General features: G+C 35.7%; 1 protein-coding gene across 5 annotated transcripts in view; it reads left to right on the plus strand.

The window, feature by feature from the left end:
• Positions 1–20,518, plus strand: part of Sugct (succinyl-CoA:glutarate-CoA transferase) — a 709,004-nt gene that overhangs the window by 176,565 nt on the left and 511,921 nt on the right. For all 5 annotated transcript variants that reach the window (XR_011707951.1, XM_071614148.1, XM_071614152.1 and 2 more), the window contains one exon: positions 6,950–7,045. Coding sequence is in view for 4 of the 5 variants with exons in the window: in XM_071614148.1 (XP_071470249.1) it covers positions 6,950–7,045 (96 nt within the window). In the remaining variant the exon portion in view is untranslated. The remainder of the gene's footprint in view (positions 1–6,949; positions 7,046–20,518) is intronic.

Raw genomic sequence — 20,518 nt, forward strand, 5'->3', positions numbered from 1 at the left:
AGAGGAGATGGTGGTGAAGGGATGGCTCATTGACTGAACTGACCTGGGTATGAGTCATGGTGTTTTCATTTACCAGCTGTGAGACTTAGACAAGATATTTTATTTCCCTATGCTTTAGTTTCTTTCATCTATAGAATGGAAGTTGTAATAGCTACCTCACATGAGGTAATTTGGTGTCATTTATTATTGCCCTTTCATCTTCCATATAATATCCAAGTGATTTAATTACATAAATCAATGGTTTCCCAGGACACTTAGAATAATACCTCAGATCCTTATTCAGGCCTACAATGACCCTTGTGATGTGGCCCTTGTAGCTTCCCTGACCCGCTCTTGTACTAGCACCTCTTTTACTTACCACATGCCAGCTACAATGGCTTTCTTTTTTTTTTTCTTACCATGTGGACACCTTTCAAACACATACACACACACACATACACACACACACACATTAAAGTTTTTTAAGTGATTGATTTCATTGGCTAGGATGTTTTCTCCTGTATTTTCAGATTTGTAATGCTTTCTCCAGGTCTCAGATTAAACATAACATCTGCAAAAAGTAAATGAGCCCCTCTGTGATTCTGTTTCATTTTCTTGGCAGCATTTACCATATTCTGATAGCTTTCTACTTATTTGTTTATGTCTGAATGTAGTTGGATACTGGAATGTAAGCCTCATGAGCAGAGGATCATGTCTGTCTTGCTCACTGCTATATCCCCAGTGCATGGAATAGTTCCTGGCACATAGTAGGCGTGATATCAGTGTTTTTGAGTAGATGAGGAAATGAGAGATGCTGATTGACACTGAAATACTTGTTTCCTTTCTTCACCCTGTGACTCCTCTTCTTTGTATGTTTTCCTGTAAACAAGAGAACACAAAGATGAGTCTAGGGCATCTTTCAGTGCCACAAAGCAAGGAATGCTAAGAACAAAAACTCCTCAAGAACAGAGGTTGTGTCATAGAGTCACAGGAACCTATTGAAAGAGCTCCCAGAGGCCAAACTGGAATATTTTGGGCAGTAGTATTGAATTATATAGCAAAGTATAAAATGAATATTCACATGACCATGTTGATATAAATAAGTGACTTGAAAAAACAAATAAATAGGGGAGATTAATAATGGCTAATTATTAATTAGTGTAACTCCCTGCCATTTAAGTGTGGGTTGCATGTAGTGACATTCTTCCAAAGAGAGCAAGTTGGAAAGAGGGAGGAAAAAACAGTAATTGTGCAGTGGATAAAAGTAATAAATACTGCCTCAGCCAAATGATCAAAGTCAATATAAAATCATGTTGATAGCATGTATCTTTGATATGATATATTGAAAATGTCACTTTACTTTTGTGGTCTTCTTTCCAAACCCCTGTAATTCCAATTAAATTATGAGGAAAACATCATAAAAATATTAGTTGAGGAACAGTCTACAAAATACCTGATCTTTACTCCTCAAAACCATTAAGGTAATTAAAAATAAGGAATATATGAGAAACTATTGCAGCTAGGAGCACCTTAAGGAGACCTACTGACTAAATATAATGTAGTATTCTGGATGTAATCTGGAACAGAGAAAGGACATTAAATAAAAACTAAGGAAATCTGAACATATGGAGTTTAGTTAGTACTAATGTATCAATATTGGTTCTTTTTTTTGAGAGAGAGAGAGAGAATTTTTTTGATATTTATTTTTTAGTTTTCGGCGGACACAACATCTTTGTTTGTATGTGGTGCTGAGGATCGAACCCGGGCCGCACACATGCCAGGCAAGCGTGCTACCGCTTGAGCCACATCCCCAGCCCTCGATATTGGTTCTTTAACTGTAAAAGTATAATGCACTAATGTAAGATGTGGAGTATATGGGAACTCTGTAACTATCTTGGTAATTTTTCTATAAAATTTAAAACTGTTCTAAGTTTGTTAAAAAGTTGTGAATATTTTTCACACAATGCTATATTCTTCTGTTGTATAATTTTAAGTGCCAGCATTATTTTCTATTACATGTGAACATCAAAAGTATTTAACTTACCTCTTATTTTTGGGGCATTTAAATTGGTTCTAGTAGTTTGTAACTACATTTTTTTTACCATACTTGTGATTGGAGGAAGGACTGTCTTTGACATGAAGATTTATCTTCTTTTGTTTTATATTATTTCTGATTTTGTATTTATCTTCTGTTTTCCCTAGTTAATGACTTCAAAAACTTTTCATATGTTGATGACTGTTGATTCTGTCACAGGCATCACAAATTTAGCTTATTCTGACATGGGCTCTTATTTTCTTTCCCCTTTTAATTGTTCCTCTCTGACTTTATTATTACTTTTAATGCCATCATAGTTTACCCAGATATTCAGCCAGGAATATGGAATTTATGTTTATCTTTTCCTCTCCATCAGTGTTCTATCTCCTAGACTCTTCTCATGCAATATTTTTTATTCTTCCTGCCCCTGAAATATATCTTAAATCCACTGTTTTTTTTCTATGTCTCTTGCCACTGACCTAGTTTGAGCTATCATCAACATGCCTGGACTCTTGCAGTGTCCATAACAGTTCTCTTTTTCTCTTGTCTCTTTTTAGTTTATTCTTTGCATATAATTGCAAATGCAGTGGGAAGCCCTGTGAATTTTAAATAGAAGGATGACATGATACAATTTGTTACTTTAAAATGACCATTCTGCAGGATGTGCAAAGAATGTTCTTTACCATGACTTACAAAGACTGGCATGATCTGGCCTCTGACAATCTCTATAATTTTATTTCATGTCTCTTTTCACCATGCTTCAGTTGTATGGTCTACATTCAGGTTTTTTCCTCTGTATGTCTGTAACTGTTTAGTTATCTTGCCTACTGTTCTTAAGTCCAAAGGAGGTTGGATTATATAGTTTTCATTTACTCATTTATACTCCATACCTAGCATAATACCTTATATATAGAGGCACTCACTATATAAAAAACAAGTAGTATCATTTTTTAACTCTTTTGTTAAGAAATTTAATGTTCAGGCTCTGTTTAGGTTTTATGAAAACATACAAAGGGTTTTATAGTACATATTTTCTACCCTAAAATAGACACGACTTTAAAAGGAGATATAGGAGAAGAAACAAATATTATCATAGCAAGGGAGACAGCAATTTAAGTGGAGTAGTTTATCATCTGGGTGACCTCAGATAAGTTATGCCTCCTCTCTATTTCTTTATTTAGTCAGCTATTAAGTAATTTGACTGAATTTTCTCAAGGCTTTGATTCTTAAATAAGATGTGCAACTAATAGTTCACTGGTTAAATTGTTTTTTCCCCCAGCTTCTGTTTCTGGATTCAGGAGTTCTGGGTAGGTCTTGGAATTCCCTAGGTGATTATAATGTACAACTATGTTTAGGAACAATTGATCTAGGTCATTTTAAGTTTGTCATCTTAAAATTATAATCATAGGATAAGGCAGTCTATGAAAGTGCAGAAAGAGTCTTATGGCATTGTATTAATTCAGAGTCAGGAAAAATATTTTCTTGCTTGGGTTATGGGAGTTGGGCTTAATACAAGATGATGTTGAAATGGACTTTCAAGAATGCTTAGAAATATGGGAGAAGTTAGTTGCATGGTTGGTGTTTAGTCCAACTTAGTTGGAGGCCAGAACATATGCACATAGCAGGAAGAAAAAACTTACTTGTTTTGATGCAATGGACCATAGTTCTAGTTTTGTTTTATGAGAACATACAAAGGGTTTATAGTACATACTTTACCTGCCAAACTTATTTCCCTTTTAGAGACTAAAGATTCTATTATTGCAGCTTGATCATTTGGAGGAATGACACACGTGATCAGGTAGTGACAGACATCATGAAGGTGCTTTGGACAATATTTGAGCATATTTTTCCTCAAATCTTTTCGGGCTGTTCTTTTTGAGATCCACTTTGACCACCCCGTTGGTTTTCTGGTTAGAAACAAAAAATATCAGGACACACTCTGTTATCTAAAATAATAGTTTTGCTGTCAGAATGATTATTATTAAACCAGAGATGGCTTTTTTTTTGTTTAGATGAAACCATATAAAGGCAACATTCTGAATAAATTATATAGCGTCCACTTGATGAAATAATGAGCCTAAGTGTAGGGGATGAAAGTAATGATCCAATGCAATATTTAGAATGGATATACAGTATATAGTTATTAACCTAAAAGTCACATCCTGCATTCTTTTAATTTGTGGAAAATTTGTCATTAATTGCCCAGGAAACCTCTGATTTTTCATACACAATCATGTCATAGCTATTGACTTTCTCCCCCTTCTCCTGCCTTAAAATAAATCCTTGTAAATAGTGGATTACTTTCAGATTTATAATGCCTCCTTTAAATATTGAGTTACTAAGTTTAGCCCTGTTGCTTTCTTTTTGTAAACAGAGTTCATTTTCCCCCTTAACTTTGCCTTTGAGTAGTTACTGACAAATCACACTTTGTTTTTTCAGTGGCAATGAGCTTAAAATCTTATTTAATCTTCTGCCAAGTGGTAGCCCTGCTGATTCTGAATTGCTTTTTGTTTTCATTAATTACCACTGCATGGAGGAAGTAGATATGGTCTTCCACTTATCAATAATTTCTGAGATAGGTTCTGACCCTTCATTTAAATTCACTCTAAGTGGGTCAGGGTCAAAAATTGAAAGAATAAGGTAGTGGGTAAGAGATGGGGCAGCCAGGTTGATAACTAGCTTAGAACCCAGCCCTTGCCAATTCCAGGCAAATATCTCAGGTTGTTGTAGGATTTATAGACAAACTTGTGATCATCCAGCTGATCTGTTACCTTATGCAGGCCTTGCTAATGTTGTTCTATTGACCACCAGTTGACTTTGAAGTAGAGAAGTAGAAATAACAAGCCTCTTGTGATTAATTGCTTGCAAGGAATTACCTTTATTAATTTGAATTATTAGCCTCCAGTTGCATCCAAACTCCTTAAAGGGTGACTTTCATTAGGATTTATTTGAAGGAAAAAAACAGCCACAACATAACTACATCAAAGCTAGATCAAAGAAGTGCCTCTCTTATAGAACTTCAGACTTGATAAAATTTCCCCAAATTCAGGAAGAGGCACTTTGAGGAAGTGATTTGATTGCATTCCTTCTGTATTTTTATCTTCCATACTGTTAGGATGAATAATAGAATCAGAAGCATAGACCTTGGAAGCAAATTTAAGATCATGTACTATTTTGCAAATTGTGATCAGTGTTCATGCTCCCTGTATGATGTTGCAGGCTTGACTCTGATTCATCCAAAGCACTTTGGAAATTACCTGCTTATGTATTAGGATTTCATGTGTTATTTGATTTTATGTAAGAGTTTTGATTTTTTTTAAAGTTTAAAAACAATCAGTTTAGTTTAAATGTCCAAGACTTTACAGAGAATGTATTTGAAGGTCAAATAAGTTAAATTATATACCTGCAGTCACGAAAACTACTTAGAGGTTGACAGAAATTAGAAGTCATGAATCTGGACTTCTCATCCAGGGCATTTTTAACTACAAAATGTTGATTTTATTTTCCATTTTGAAAGACACAGAAGTGATCTGTGAAATGGTGATTAGCACTAGGCAGCCCCAGGCAGCCCTGGAGTGCTCCATGGTTCAAATGCCCAAGACCAGATGGAAGTCCAGAAGTGGATGACTCAAAGTTTATTAGTTTTGCCACCTGGGCAGTACAGCTGAACCAGCTGCCACAAGGCAGTTCCAATTTCAACAGAGCAGTAAATGAATGTAAAAATGCACATAAAGCTCAAGAATAAAGTAAAGGAGAATAGCTGTTCCAGCAAGGAGATTCATCCAGGGTGAGTCCTATTGATATTTCTTGTAGGAGGTGCAGCTACCATGCCAGGTAGAGGACAAGAAAAGGTTATGGCACTAAGCCCTAAAAAAAAAAAAAAAAAAAAAAAAAAAAAAAAAAAAAAAATCAACCCTTGAGTCATTCCAGGATGTAGTCTCAATGTTTGAATTGATGTATTTGTAGGCTTCCAGTCACATCTGATGATCTAGATAGGGAAAAAACAAGTCAATGCAATATCATGGTTATGTCATGAAGCCAGAAGCATCTCTCCCACCCCCACCCCGGAAAATATGGGAAACCATTTGATCAACTCCTTTACATATTTCTGGTCCCTGCAGGTACAGGTATTCATTGGAACCCAAAACCCCAAATTCACATCCTTATGCTATCCTCATAGATAATTGAAGTATTGTAGGATTTCAAGATCTGTTCATGAAATACTGCAAGATTCAGAAGTGAACCCTGAGGTTTTAGATGATTTCTTTAGTAGATTCTGGTGCTCACAAAGAGAAATGAGTATAATAATGAGGGTATGGGGGTTAGGGCCAAGTTGGGAGTGGTATAGAAATTTTTGTTTAAATGAGGATGGTTCACTAGTATATTTGAAAAATATCAAAAAATCTTGCTACTCTGTGTCAGGATTCTTGGGCAACATGTAACAGAAAACCCAACTAAACTGACTTAAACCAAATTCAAGCTTACTAGTATTATTTTTTATGTATGAGAAGTTTAGAAGAATGTAGCTTCTGACTTTGGTTCATCTTCCCAGTAATGGTTTTCATGTGTTGTCTTGGTGAAAAGTGAAAGGATACAGGTGGAGAGGAGAAAAGCATGTGCTCATGGCCCATGTGTTTTGTTATGGCTTTGATGCTCAGGGCTGGACTGAAGATCCAAATGCTTGGTCACCTTCTGTCTTCAGATTATCTTTTCAGGAGATGAATGTTTATGTGTTTATATTTCTCAGTTGACTATTATTTAGTCTCAAGCAATAACATCACACTGTGTATAAATGCCTGTATATTTTCTAACTGGTTAGACAGTTTTTTTCTTCTATAATGACACGATATGAAATAACTTTCATATAATATTCTGTTCATGAATATGGATAAACTTAACTGTTTTTATTTTTCTTTAATTTTTTTTTTCTGGCAGGTGGCATGTTTGACCCAGGTAGCTGTTAATTATCTCATTGGCCAAAAGGAAGCAAAACGTTGGGGCACTGCTCATGGCAGTATTGTTCCTTACCAGGTAAAAATACATTAGTTTAGCCTATTTCTATAATCTAAAGTTTTGTGTGATATGAATTTGAGAAATGATTTCTTTTTACACCCTCAAGCGTATTTTGTAATGTATTTCTGTCTGATTATAACAAGGTTCTGTTGTTCACTTTAAGTTCTGTGTTTTGTATATTTCTTCATCAGAAGATTAGTAACAGGACACTTAAATGGATTAAAGGAATTTGCTGAAAGTGAGTGACTTTTGGGCTCACATGATGGTTTGCTTTTTTTTTTTTAATCCAAAAGGAGCTTTGACTATAGCCATTTTATAAAGCAAGATTTGTTACCATGTCATTTACAAAACAAATGTTACTTTCCCCATCTGATGATAATATTCTCGCAGGATTGGAGTGAAATGAAAGTTTGCCTCTGACTGATCTTAATTTTTGGGCAATGCAGATGGCTTAGGAGCTGCTCTTTTTCAATAAGTGTCTGAACTTATCTTTAGAAATTCTGGACTTTGGTTAGTATGAATTCTGGACTTTGGCTAGTGAAGAAACTGTGATCTTTCAAAAGTATAAATAAAAACAAAAAACATTTCCTCTTCTTTCAAACCCCTAACCTGTGCTTAGTACAGTTGCATCACATTTCATTGAATTTATTAATATATCTCTTGTTTTTTATACTATATTGTAAACTTCAGAAGGGTATATCTTTTTTATAATCATATCTTTTTTTCACAACCAATATAAGCACAGACTAGGCACATGTAAATTTCTGCTGAAAGAAGGAGTGAATTTTACTTAAGGTATTTCAATATTAGTGCTCTTGATAGAAAACATAAAGGTCACCATTTTTAATTTTCCAGCAAATCCAAGAATACTGCTAATCATCCTGTTAATTTTAAGAAATTGTTTCCCTGGGTAAAACTGTTTTTTTTTTTTTTTACACTTTTTAAAAATCCAAATTTGAGAAAGCAGTGATCCAATGTGTACCCAGGTTTCTTCCCTCTCTGTTTATGGTCCTTTTATTCCTGAGGCATTCCTATGATTTCACCATAGAAGTGCTTTTCAACACATTAAGTAAGCACTGGAACTTACTCATGTAATTTCAATAAAGGAGATGCTTCCCTCAGTGCCTCCTCTCTTTTTTCCATCAGTGGTTTCATGATCATCTTAGGGACATTTTGTTTCCCTACTTGCTAGCCCTTTATGACTGATTATGGACTTCTAGCCAGAGCTACCTTACTTTATGAAAGTCCTTGCATTTTTAAAATCTCGTTAGAGATCATCAAATTAAGCCTTCTTATTTTTAAGATAAGAGATATGATACCTAGATTGAATAGATGAACTCCAGCTCTGGTTTTCTGCCTTCTTGTTGAGAATTCTTTTAGAGCCTGCTATCATTGAGAGGAGATTGCTGTGATCTCAGTTCCCTTCCTCAAATTCACCTCTATAGCCTCATAATCCAATTTGCTCCTAGCTCAGAAGTCTTATTAAATAAATTATAGTCATGATTAATAATGGAAATCCTTCTCAAGGGCATTTTAACACTGAATAATGCTGGAATCTATGTGAATTCTTGTCAAATAATGGAAGTTCGGGCTTTAGACTTTGATGGAGAAAGTTTTTCTGAGGTAAAAGTATTTGTAATATAATTCTGAACATCCTAAAGGCAGAAGTAGAAATTTTATTTTTTGGTTTATTTTTAAGACAGGGTATTTCTTAAAAAAATTTCTGTAGACATCATCTGCCCCTCCTAGACATTCCACATAGAATTCTGGCATCTTGAATATACTCTCAATTATTTCACTGTGAGATAAAAAGAAATTTAGACTCTTTGGCTTTTATTTTGTAAGGTCAAAGATATGAAAGACTCTGTGCGTGTGTGTGTGTGTGTGTGTGTGTGTGTATGATATGTTGATATGTGTTATATATTACATATGTATATATATGCATAATGTATATGTATGAATGTGTATACATGTGTGTATGTGTTCTTCAAAGATGGAAATGTGCTTTTCCTGTTGAATTGTCCCAGTGATATTAAATGGTACTGTGATTATTTGATCATAGTTGATTGCATCTTTATTATCTGTACGAAATAAGAGACCTACTAGGGTCTTTCCTCAGGAGCCCAGAATTAATTTGTTTCCTCTTGGTAGAGAACTGATTCAGCCTATGATTAAGGAATAAATGCAAATTTAGGTTGAATGAAGCTAGCATAGCAAGATAGTTCCTAGATATGCTTAGAGATCTTAGTCTGTTTTCAATTTTTAAATAGATTTGGGGAATATTTTCATGGGTGATTGCCAAGAAAATTATAATCCAGTTTTCTATAATAATTACAGCTTTGCATGTAATTTGAATTGTCTGAGTTTTGAGCAGAGTGTCTATACTGGAAGACCCCAGTGGTCTCAGATGCTAGGTAAGGTGCCCAGCTCATTTTTCTCTCAGTCATTGTTAACCCTTTCTGGAAAATCATAGACCTTGAGATACATGAAATGGATTTTTATGAAAAGTAATGATCCTTGATTTGTGTGTTATTTCATAAACATGAAATGCTTAGCTTCTTAGATGGATTATCCATTGAGCTTTGTCCCTCTCTATTCTCTGGTTGCCAACTTTTTAAGAATGAGCAATTTAAACAAAAGTAGATATAATTGAGAGGGCAATTTTCTGTTTGTTGAACAATTAATATATTTTTGGATGCTTTTATGAGAATTCAGATTTTTAAAAAGAATATTTTGATTTCATTGATGCTTTTTTTTTGCATTACTATTGCCCCAGAGAAACACCTAGCCTAAGGAATTAAGAATTATGTAATGTTCAGAGTATATTTTTAACGCATTGGTATGTTTTCCAGTCCCTTAAACAAGTATTTTTGTAAGAACAAGAGAGTTTTTGAGATGAAAAAGAAGTGTGCATAGAAAGAAGATAGCTAGTCCTCAAAAATAAGGCAGCTGTCCTTTAGATAGGTGACTGACATTATTCTTCAAAGTTCTCTTCCATTTCTTAAAAAAATCTTCCTAGGAGCCTACATTTGAATGTCCCCCTCTGCTTGTGACCAGGGCAGATCTCCAACTCTCTCCAATATCAACAAGGTTCCATTTAAAATATACTCATGTTAACAGGAGACTATACTGAACATTTTGAAGAAAAGCAGAGGGTTTTAAAAAATATTTATTTTTTAGGTGTAGATAGATTACAACACAAGGCCTTTATTTTTATGTGGTGCTGAGGATCAAACCCGGGTCCTACCTGTGTTAGGCGAGTGCTCTACTGCTGAGCCACAATCCCAGCCCAAGCAGAGGGTTTTTATTAGAGGAGAAACTTACCCAATATCAGAACAGGAGGCCTCACATTTCTAATCATATCCTTTAGCTGCTACCAGGAAGTTTTACTGTCTTGTATTCCCCATCTTCTATTCCTTTCTCCCTTATGTTAGTCCTTGTCTCTTTTCTTTTCAAGAAAAACAGACCCCTCTAGGGCTGGGGTTATAGCTCAGTGGTAGAGTGCTTGCTTGGCACATGTGAGGCACTGGGTTCAATCCTCAGCATCATATAAAGGTAAATAAATAAAGTAAAACTATTGTGTCCCTCTACAACATATATATATATATATATAAACCCTAGACCCCTCTCGTCTTATATGGAGTTATGACACTCTCTAGTACAAACATAGATTTTTGGGTAGTTATCCTAAATCTAAGCAATTAATAATTTTTTGTATAAAGACAATTCGTTGCCAAGGACATGCTGATGTGTGGATCTGAAAGAAGTTTACCATTTCCCCCTCAGTTACTCTACATGCGCAGACTCATGTGCTCCTAGTACAACCACAGCTCTTTCCACTACAGTGTTGCCTCATGATCAGGACAAATTGCCCAAGAGACCAATCCTGCAATGAGGCTACAACCACAACTATCTCCTTCTCTTAAAAGACTACCAGAACTAATCACATAATTTTTGCTTTTCCACTCTACTTCTTTTCTTTTGTCTTCTCTTTCTTGTTCCTCCTTCCCTCCCTCTTTGTCTCTTTTTTTCTCTCTCTCTATGTAACCCAGGCTGGCCTACAATTCCTGGGCTCCAGTGATTCTTTGCCCTCAGTCTCCAGAGTAGCTGGGACTTTAGGCAAGTGCTACCATGCCCAGCAGTCCCATTATTCTTTCATATTAATTTGCTTTAATCACCAGGACTACAAGCCTCACAGGCTGTTTGTTGCCACCTGGACAATTTCTTATATGCCTGTTTCTTTGACTCAGTCATTCCTCCTGCCATCAATTTTGATGGCTGTAAAATCTACCTAGAGGAGTCATGTAAAGCCTGATTTCTCACTTCTTTAACCTGTCCTCTCTCTTAATGATTTTTTTTCTATTCTCACTTGGCTCCAACTCATGTATTTCTCAAGTTTCAAAGTGCATGTGGATCATTTAGAGGTCTTATTACAATACAGATTCTGATTTGAGGCAATGTTGATGCTGCACCATGAGCACCAAGATTACAGATATACACTTCATTGTTATTAATGATGACACCATTCCTTTGTACTCAACTGGCAAAATCACAGTGCTGATTAGACTTAATACTTTATCTATTCCATGCCTGCACCCAACATTGTATATGGCCAGAAAACACACTACTGTGCTGTATGCCTCGAATCTATGGCCATCTCTCTGAAGTGGACCCCAGTCTTACCCAGCATACTTACCACATTAATCTACATAATTTGTTCTCGCCCTCTCTGAGATGACTACTTCTTATCTTCTCTCTCCTCTGATCTTCTCCATCTGTCTGTTTATTTTTAACTAGACTTTGTCTTTTATTTCATTAAAAAGTTGTGCAGTCAGAATGGAACTACTTCATCTTTTCTCTACTATACCTCCCAAACCCCTACCTTTATATGCACATATAATTCACTGAATTTGCTCCTGTCATGATGGTTGGATTGTCCCTTTACATATTTTGTGTATCTAAAGACATCATTCTTACACTTTATCTCCTCTATCACCTGTGTTACCTACAGTGGATAAGCACATGAACTTATCTCTTAACTTCAAAAAGCCACCAACCTTCTAGGTCCCCAAGGTATGTCTTTTTCCATCTACAATTCCATTTCTTTATGTTTTTTTATTACAAAACTCCTCCATAGAGTTTTGGGTGGTGTTTGTTGGAGGGAAGGATTACACCATCTTTTTAAAAATGACATTTTTGTCTCATAGGCAAGGATTTTTAATAGCGCTGAACCTAGGAGTTTGGGTGGAGTGGAATAGCTAGGGGCAGTTTACTTTTGAGTGGTTCATTAATGAAAATACCCCTTTTATGCTGGTTTTTGAGCCTTTCAAATGAAGAGCCTTCAAAGGGAATTTTTTCTTTTAAATGGCTTGATAAATCACATGTTGATTTCTTCTAAACTTTTCTTCTGAAATAGCTTCTAACTCAAATATTAAAGAAAACAATTAGTTAGATGATTAAATAACATCTTCTTTGCTTTAGTTTGGGTTTATTCAATCAAGGAGTAAAGTAGGAAGCTGTGCTTTGTTATTTCTGGTAGGGACATTATGCTGTATATTTAATTTGGCACAAGCAGAGACTTAGTAAATTCCAAGTTTGAGGAGATGCGGCACTTGGTTATCATTCTTTAGAAAATGTCAAAGTGCTGTTAAATCATGGCAGATTAGGTAACATCGAGAATCTGTTTTTTAACCCATGTAAAGATGTTTTTGGAAAGTTAAAATGTAAATGATATTCATTTGTCTTACATGATTTTTTTTCACCTTAGTTATACTAAGTTGACGGAAGTGTGAAGGTACAGTTTAAACAGGCATATGATTGTATTGTATATTTAACTCAATTGATAACACTGTATTAATGGTGATAAAAAATCATTCTGGCTACCACTGAACACATACTATGTGACCGATATATCTCTATATATGAAGGCCTCTATATTTATGTCTATAGATACAGATATATATATGTAATTTTTTCTTTTCATTTTATATTGATGAAAGGGAGATTTGGAGAAGTTTAGCAACTTTCCTGTGTCCTAGCCTAAATTGTAGCTATGGTTTTAAGATTTCAAGATTTATTTCCTTTCCCACTATATCCAAATTAGTAGTTCTTGCAGTGCTTAATAAAGTGTGGTTAGCTGTCTTTTCATTTCTTTAGCAGATAGAAAAATTCTTCTGTTTTCATTATCTCTTTGATAAATGATATACTTATGATTCTGGAGAGACCAAAGTAATAAGTAGACTTGCTAGATTTCTGAGCTATGGGATAAGTGTAGGTTTCCCTCTACCTTAGTTTCAGTTCAGTTTCCCTCTTCCATATAATTCTTTTTTTTTTTTTTGTATATTTTTTAGTTGTAGATGAACACAATACTTTTGTTTTATTTATTTATATATGGTACTGAGGATCGATCCCAATGTTTCACACCTGCTAGGCAAGCCCTCTACCATTGAGCTACAACCCCAGACCTCATATGATTCTTGACAAACCAAGTAAGTAATAAGTTCTTGATCCTCCATGAGTAGAGATTTTTTAGTTCTGAAAGTTCTAGGAGAGAAAGAACTGGGCCGCCAATTTCAAGGAACTCAGAGACAATATAGCAGGCATAGCCAGGAGAGCTTGGAGTCAGATAGACCTGGGGAAACTAGGAGAGATAGTATTTTGTGCAATACCTGACTCTAGTAAGCATTTAGTAAAAGGTGGTTTCTATTACTATTGCTGAAGTCTAACTAATAATTATAACTTTGTAAATAATAGTTTCTATAAAAGTGTGAAATAATCTCTTATGAAAACTACCCATGGGAGCTTGGGGCAGAGTAAATAAAGATACCTTAATGGAATTTTTTATTTAACTTTTTTTTTTAAGAGGAAAAGGTGGGAAAATGCTGTGGTAGTTTTCTGATTTAAAAAAATTCTTCTCAAAAATTTCTCAGATCTTTTTCAGAAATTGTAGTATTGAGCCATTGCCTCAATGTAACATTATAGAAAGAAATACATTTTAAGGAGGATCACATGGGATACCACTCAGTTGTTAAAGAGATTAGGGATTCTGTTTTACTGAATTGTCTAATTAGTTGAGATTTAGTATCAATTAATAGTTAACAAAATGAAACATGACACATTTGATTTTTAGAAGCAACCTTTAAGATGCCTGCAAAATGGGACTTACAAAGATGCAAACCCATCTTTTTGAGAGCAAAAAGTTATGGAATGTTTCTCCTGAGTTTTAAAAAAGGAGGGAAATGCAGAGTATTTTACACCTATTTGTATAACTTCAAGATTGCAGTGAGCTTTGATAATGTTTACCCATTTAAAAAAAATCCCTGGAGATTTATTGGGAACAAATGAGCAGGTAGTAGCAAATATATTAGATTATACTTCACAAGTTTCTGCAAACTTTTGGATTAATTATCACTGGAAAAGAAATTGGATTCCTCGTAAATGAAAGCATAAATTGTCTGAATTTCCCTCAACCCTTTCAATCTAAAGGTTTCGTCCAGGTATCTTTTACATATTTGCTTCTAAGCTTGTGTATGCTTGATCCTTATACATTTGAGATTCTTATTAAAACAAAATAGTCTTTTTTCTTTTATGACTTTGGTTACTTTGAAACCAGTTGGTGAGGGCTTTGCCACAGTCCTAAGAAAACAGGTCATTGGGCAGTCCAAGAAGTAGATAAAATTAGGGCAGATGTGCCAATTACTGTCATGGTAGTTGCCACCCCTGGGCTGCTCCTAAGGAAAGGTTTGATTGTCTGTGATTTAAAACAGAATTCTGAACTTAAAATAAATTAGGTAATATGATGTCCAAGGGGATCAAATTACATAAAAAATAAATGTACTTAAGACTGTTCAAAAACTATTTTGATTTTTAAAAATCAGAATTGCATCCATTTGACAAATACTTCTAAGTGCATTTTACTGAGAGGTAAAATGGAAGGAGGCACAAGGAAAGGTAATATAGTGTAAGAAATAAATTTGTAATTCCTTTAGAGTGTTATCAGCTTCTCTGAATTCTCAGTACATGTTCAGAATTGGTGGTATTGTGTGTTTTCTGTATCTATCAAATTTGGCTAAAATTATTCCAAAGAATCAAATGCCATTTTGAATATTCAGCTAATGAGAAAGTTAAATAGTCGTTACTTTTAGTCTTATATTAGTGACAATCATTATAATCATCAGATAACATTCATGAATGACTAATGTGCCAGTTATTAAATACTTTACATACATTAATTCACTCCTTACAACAACCCTTGGAATAGGTTTTGTTCTCATTCCCACTTTCAGTTGAGGAAACTGAGGCATAGAGTGTTTAGGTAACTGTTGTAAGATAGCAAGTGGCATAACTATGATTCTAACCAAGGTGAAAGTGAGCCCACATCATTGCAGAGACAGACAATAGTTCTGCATGTTTAGTTTCACTTTCTATCTTCATCCCACTTTTGAGGAAGAATTATGTGACATTTCCCTCTACATAATTTCCCTTTTAGGACTGCCAAGAGCAATTGAAGAGGTATAAACAATTCTGTTGTTTACTCATCACAGGGATCCTTAATTATGACTTAAAAGCAAATTTCCTTCAGGAAATCAGGTTGTGCATCTTTTGAATAAATCTTTTGATTGCATATGCTAAAATTGTATTAGAATCATAATTAAGTCAACTTATAGGAAAACAGCTCTATCTAGCTTCATCTACTTATTGAGAACAATACTGTCCTTGAGCAACATAGGAGTTTGAGGTGATTTTATCAGCCATGAGCCTTAGAGTTTCTAGTTTTCAAATGGCATTTCTGTGGGGTTGGTAGGCAAGGGCAGGAATTGGGATGGGAAGGAATAATTGGGGCATGAGGAAGGGGCAGGTGTGGGGACAGCCCGGGGAGAAGCCAAGCAGGCATCTCTCCAAGTACTCAAACACCATTTCAATCAGAATGGTTCTGCTTTTTGTGGTGGTGTTTGTTGCTTTGAAGTAGAAGTTCCACTGCTTAAAAAATTTTATTTGTTCGGAATGAATCAACTTGCACCAGTGAATTCTACTGGTCTAAAAAGTGGATTTTGGGTATGTTTGTGTGTATATTTTGGGGAAGAGACTCATTTCTCTCCTTGTTGGAAATCAGTAATATGACTTCTAGAACTGTGAACATAGAATCAAAGAAAGGGTTCTATTCTGGTGGAAAAGGAGACTTTGGTGGGTAGAGTTTGTGTATGGTCTGGCAGAGCTTTTCTGTGTTGGTGTGGACACATTATTCCACAGCTAAGAGACTAGTCTTGTGGCTGTGTGTGAAATCAAGGCTCTTTGGGTCAAATATATCACACAGGACTAGATTTGGACACAATTGCATTGGATGTAGTTGCACATCTTGTTCAGTTCTTAGGGGTGTCCAGGAGAAATCTTGTTGAATTTCTGAGTAGATGGGCTTAGCATTAATACAAAATTGCTCAGGTGCAGATTATCTGCGGAAAAAGGAATGGAGTTCTGATATGGTACAAAGTACTACTATACTATGATGCAGTATTGGGCAGATCAGATAATTACAATGAAAGAAAACCTGTGAGAAGTTAAGTGCTGAAGTGAATCCATATTGGAGACTTGAACAAATCATGTCTGAGGATGAATATGGCTATGAAGTATCTCATTTTCCTTCTTAGATTTGGTTCTGGCATTTAGGAAAAGGAATTCTGCTGCATGGACTCTGCTAACAGGGGATAATAAGTGTACTGCTGAATGGGATTAGTGAGATAGAAACAATAAAATCATGTTAGCAATTCTTTTGACCTACTTTTAACCTGGAAATTTTTTCTCAAATGTCCCTTCCCTCTTCTCTCTGGAAGGTAAGAGCAGGTGTGAAATGCTCTAGGTCCTGGCCCCTGAGTGGTCCTTGGAGTGGCAGCATTGGCATCACCTTGAAGTTTGTTAGGAGTGATAGATTCCATTTTATTCTATTGAACTGTATCTGCATTTTAACAATATCCCCAGGAGATTCATTTGCATGTTAGACTTTGAGAAATCTGTTCTAAAGTATATTTGAAACTCTTTTTGTCATTCTACTGTGAGTCCACTAGATGTCACTCTTGTAACCTGGTAATTGGATGGCATTTTTCAATCAGGACTTGCAAGAATCCCTGAACATGATCATATTATTAGATAATTTTCATCTTTCCCTTAGAGCTACTGATATACACATTGATTATTTAAGGTACAGTTACCTTACTCTGTGGTTGAAAGTACTGGAGAGAGATTCCTGGAAATGATTTTCATTTGTTGAATTAGTACTCCTGCCCACTGTCTTTCCCTCTTTCTTGAAGCCCTCTTGCATGGGTTAGCTTGTCATTATGTAATTTTAGCACAGAACATGTTGCTGATGCTCTGACTTGCTCACTGAGAGAGCATTGCCCTGGGTTTCTGAGCACAGAAAAAGAATAAACATACAGGTTTGGTCTCTGTGAAAATTATTGAGAGAAGAAAGGAAGCAGGGTTGTATCCTGAAATTAGTATCAACCTCTACGATCTGATTGATGGGAGAAGTGCTGACCTTTCTGAGCTCTTGAGGTGTCTCCAGGGTGTTTTTATAAAGAAGTTCAAGCTTAGAAAGAAGTGTCTCTTTTAGGGTGTTAGTTTCAGCCATGAAGAGAAAATAAGGACATTTACAAGTAAAGCAACATTCCCAAGGGAGAGACATACTTTCAGAGATGTACAAGGCCCCTAAGAAAGGTCCTGTTAACAACTATAGTTAGGTCTGCAAGTTAAGAAAGAGGGGCAAAAAGGTTAAAGACTCTGCTTTAGAAGATCCAATTTTTTGCCAGTTGCCCAGCTTGAGAAAAAAGTTAGTTCTTGAAATAAATCAAAACTCTTGCAAAACTCTCCTCCCTCTGAGTTCGATGTAGTTTTTCATCTGTTTCAGTTAACAAGGGTAGCAAACAAGTCATAAAGTAGCAGGTGTGTGTGTGTGTGAGTGCTTGAGAGTGCTTTGCAAGTGTATGTATTTCCTCTTTTGGATTTCAGGAGGGGCATTTGATTTATAACATGTATCACTAAATGAATAAAAATGTTTAGTTTGATTGATTTTAGCCAAGAAAAATATTCTTATTGATGTAAAAACAATATGGTTTTAGCTTAAGTATCATTTTCTTTTTTTCAAAATATTTAAGGTGACCATTGTATTTACTTTTAAGCTTAAGAGTCCTTCTTCAAATTCATTTATTAATGATTCTTTTTTTTTTCTTGTTACTGGGATTGAACCCAGGGGCACTTAACCACTGAGCCACATTCCTAGTCCTTGCTATATTTTATTTTGAGACAGGGTCTTGCAAAGTTGCTTAGGGCCTCACTATGTTGCCGAGACTGGCTTTTTTGTTTTTTTTTAATTTTTTATTGTTGGCTGTTCAAAACATTACATAGTTCTTGATATATCATATTTCACACTTTGATTCAAGTGGGTTATGAGCTCCCATTTTTACCCCATATACAGATTGCAGAATCACATCAGTTACACATCCATTGATTTACATATTGCCATACTAGTGTCTGTTGTGTTCTGCTGCCTTTCCTATCCTCTACTATCCCCCCTCCCCTCCCCTCCCCTCCCCTCTTCTCTCTCTGCCCCCTCTACTGACATTCATTTGTCCCCCTTGTATTATTTTTCCCTTTCCCCTCACTTCCTCTTGTATGTACTTTTGTATAACTCTGAGGGTCTCCTTCCATTTCCATGCAATTTCCCTTCTCTCTCTGCTACATTGATGTTCATAGCAGCACAATTCACAATAGCCAGACTGTGGAACCAACCTAGATGCCCTTCAATAGATGAATGGATAAAAAAAAATGTGGCATTTATACACAATGGAGTATTACTCTGCATTAAAAAATGACAAAATCATAGAATTTACAGGGAAATGGATGGCATTAGAGCAGATTATGCTAAGTGAAGCTAGCCAATCCCTAAAAAACAAATGCCAAATGTCTTCTTTGATATAAGGAGAGTAACTAAGAACAGAGTAGGGTCGAAGAGCATGAGAAGGGAAAGGGGGACCGAGACTGGCTTTGAACTTGAGATCCTCCTGCCTCAGTCTCCTGAGCTGTTGGGATTACAAGGCTGTGCCAGCGCACCCAGCTGTGATGTGATTCTTTTATTTTTTATTTTTTGGTGGTGGGGATTGAACTCAGGGGTACTCAACCACTGAGCCACATTCCCAGCCCTATTTTGTATTTAATTTAGAGACAGGGTCTCACTGAGTTGCTTAGGGTCTTGCTTTTGCCAAGGCTGGCTTTGAACTCACGACCCCTCTGCCTCAGTCTCCCAAACTGCTGGGATTACAGACGTGTACCATAGTGCCTGGCTTATGATGCGATTCTTTATGACCATAAGCAGAATTAATTTTAAAGCATCTAACTGAAAAATTAATCTTATATTTTAAAACAATATATAAATTATGGAAAACAAGCCTAAAATGCTCATTTCTATTCCTAGCCACAGCCTAAACTTCTAGTTCTAAAGTGTTAGGATTTTACATGATTGTCCTCTTTAATGTTGATTTTTTTTCCTTTTTTTCTTTTTAATTATTGCTGCTGAGACTCTGAAGTTGCCAGAGATGGTAGCATATTAACATGTATTGTTTTGAACTTGGGTTATGGAATCAGGGAGTTCTTGGCCACATTGTTTTGTTTCATTAAATTTCTACATTTATGAAAAGGGATACTACTACCTGATTCAAGAATTGTTGATAATTCAGCAAGACAGTGCATAAAAAGCAGATGGTATGAAGTCTGGTACATATTACATGTTTATTATGTGGTAGCAATTATTGTCATTCCTTCCTGTATCCATCCCAATATGCCAGACCTGTTGTTGTTAACCCCATCTCTCTGCTGTTATACCCAGTCACCAGCTGAGACAATGGTTCTTTATAGTTTTTCCTTACAAACACTTCATGAAGAATTCTTGCCTTTCCTCTGTCTGGCAAATGTGTGCATGATGCAGTAGGTCAGTAAGATTGCAAAGCAGTAGGGAACATGTTGATCCTAGAACAGTAACAGGGAAGGAAGTTTTCTTACAGCCCACATTGAGTTCTCAATGAAAATTTCCCGCATTATTATATGTGGTGACCCAGCTCAATAGATTTGTAGCACCATTAGGATTGTCAGTAGAGCCATATCACAGGCTGGTGATCCCAATCACCAACTTAAACATTATTTCTAAAAAGAAACACTATGAGATGCAAATGGTCAAATCTCAATTGATTTTTTTTTTAAGTTCCAGATTGCCTGTTTTTTTTTTTTTTATTATTTTTACTGATTTGGGATGGCTTTTTTTTTCTTTGTTTTAAGTCTAGGGAGGACCTTTACACTTTCAATAGCTATTACTCACACACATTGGGGTCATTGGAACATGACCTGGTTAGCAGCTTTCGAGCCTCAGAAAGCTACTATGAGGAAGTCTGAAGAGACCTTTCATCCTGCAAACATCCTAAAAAGAGTCTTTACACTTCCACCATAAGCAGC

This window comes from Marmota flaviventris, chromosome 1, assembly GCF_047511675.1.
Source record: "Marmota flaviventris isolate mMarFla1 chromosome 1, mMarFla1.hap1, whole genome shotgun sequence".
Lineage (NCBI taxonomy): Eukaryota > Metazoa > Chordata > Mammalia > Rodentia > Sciuridae > Marmota > Marmota flaviventris.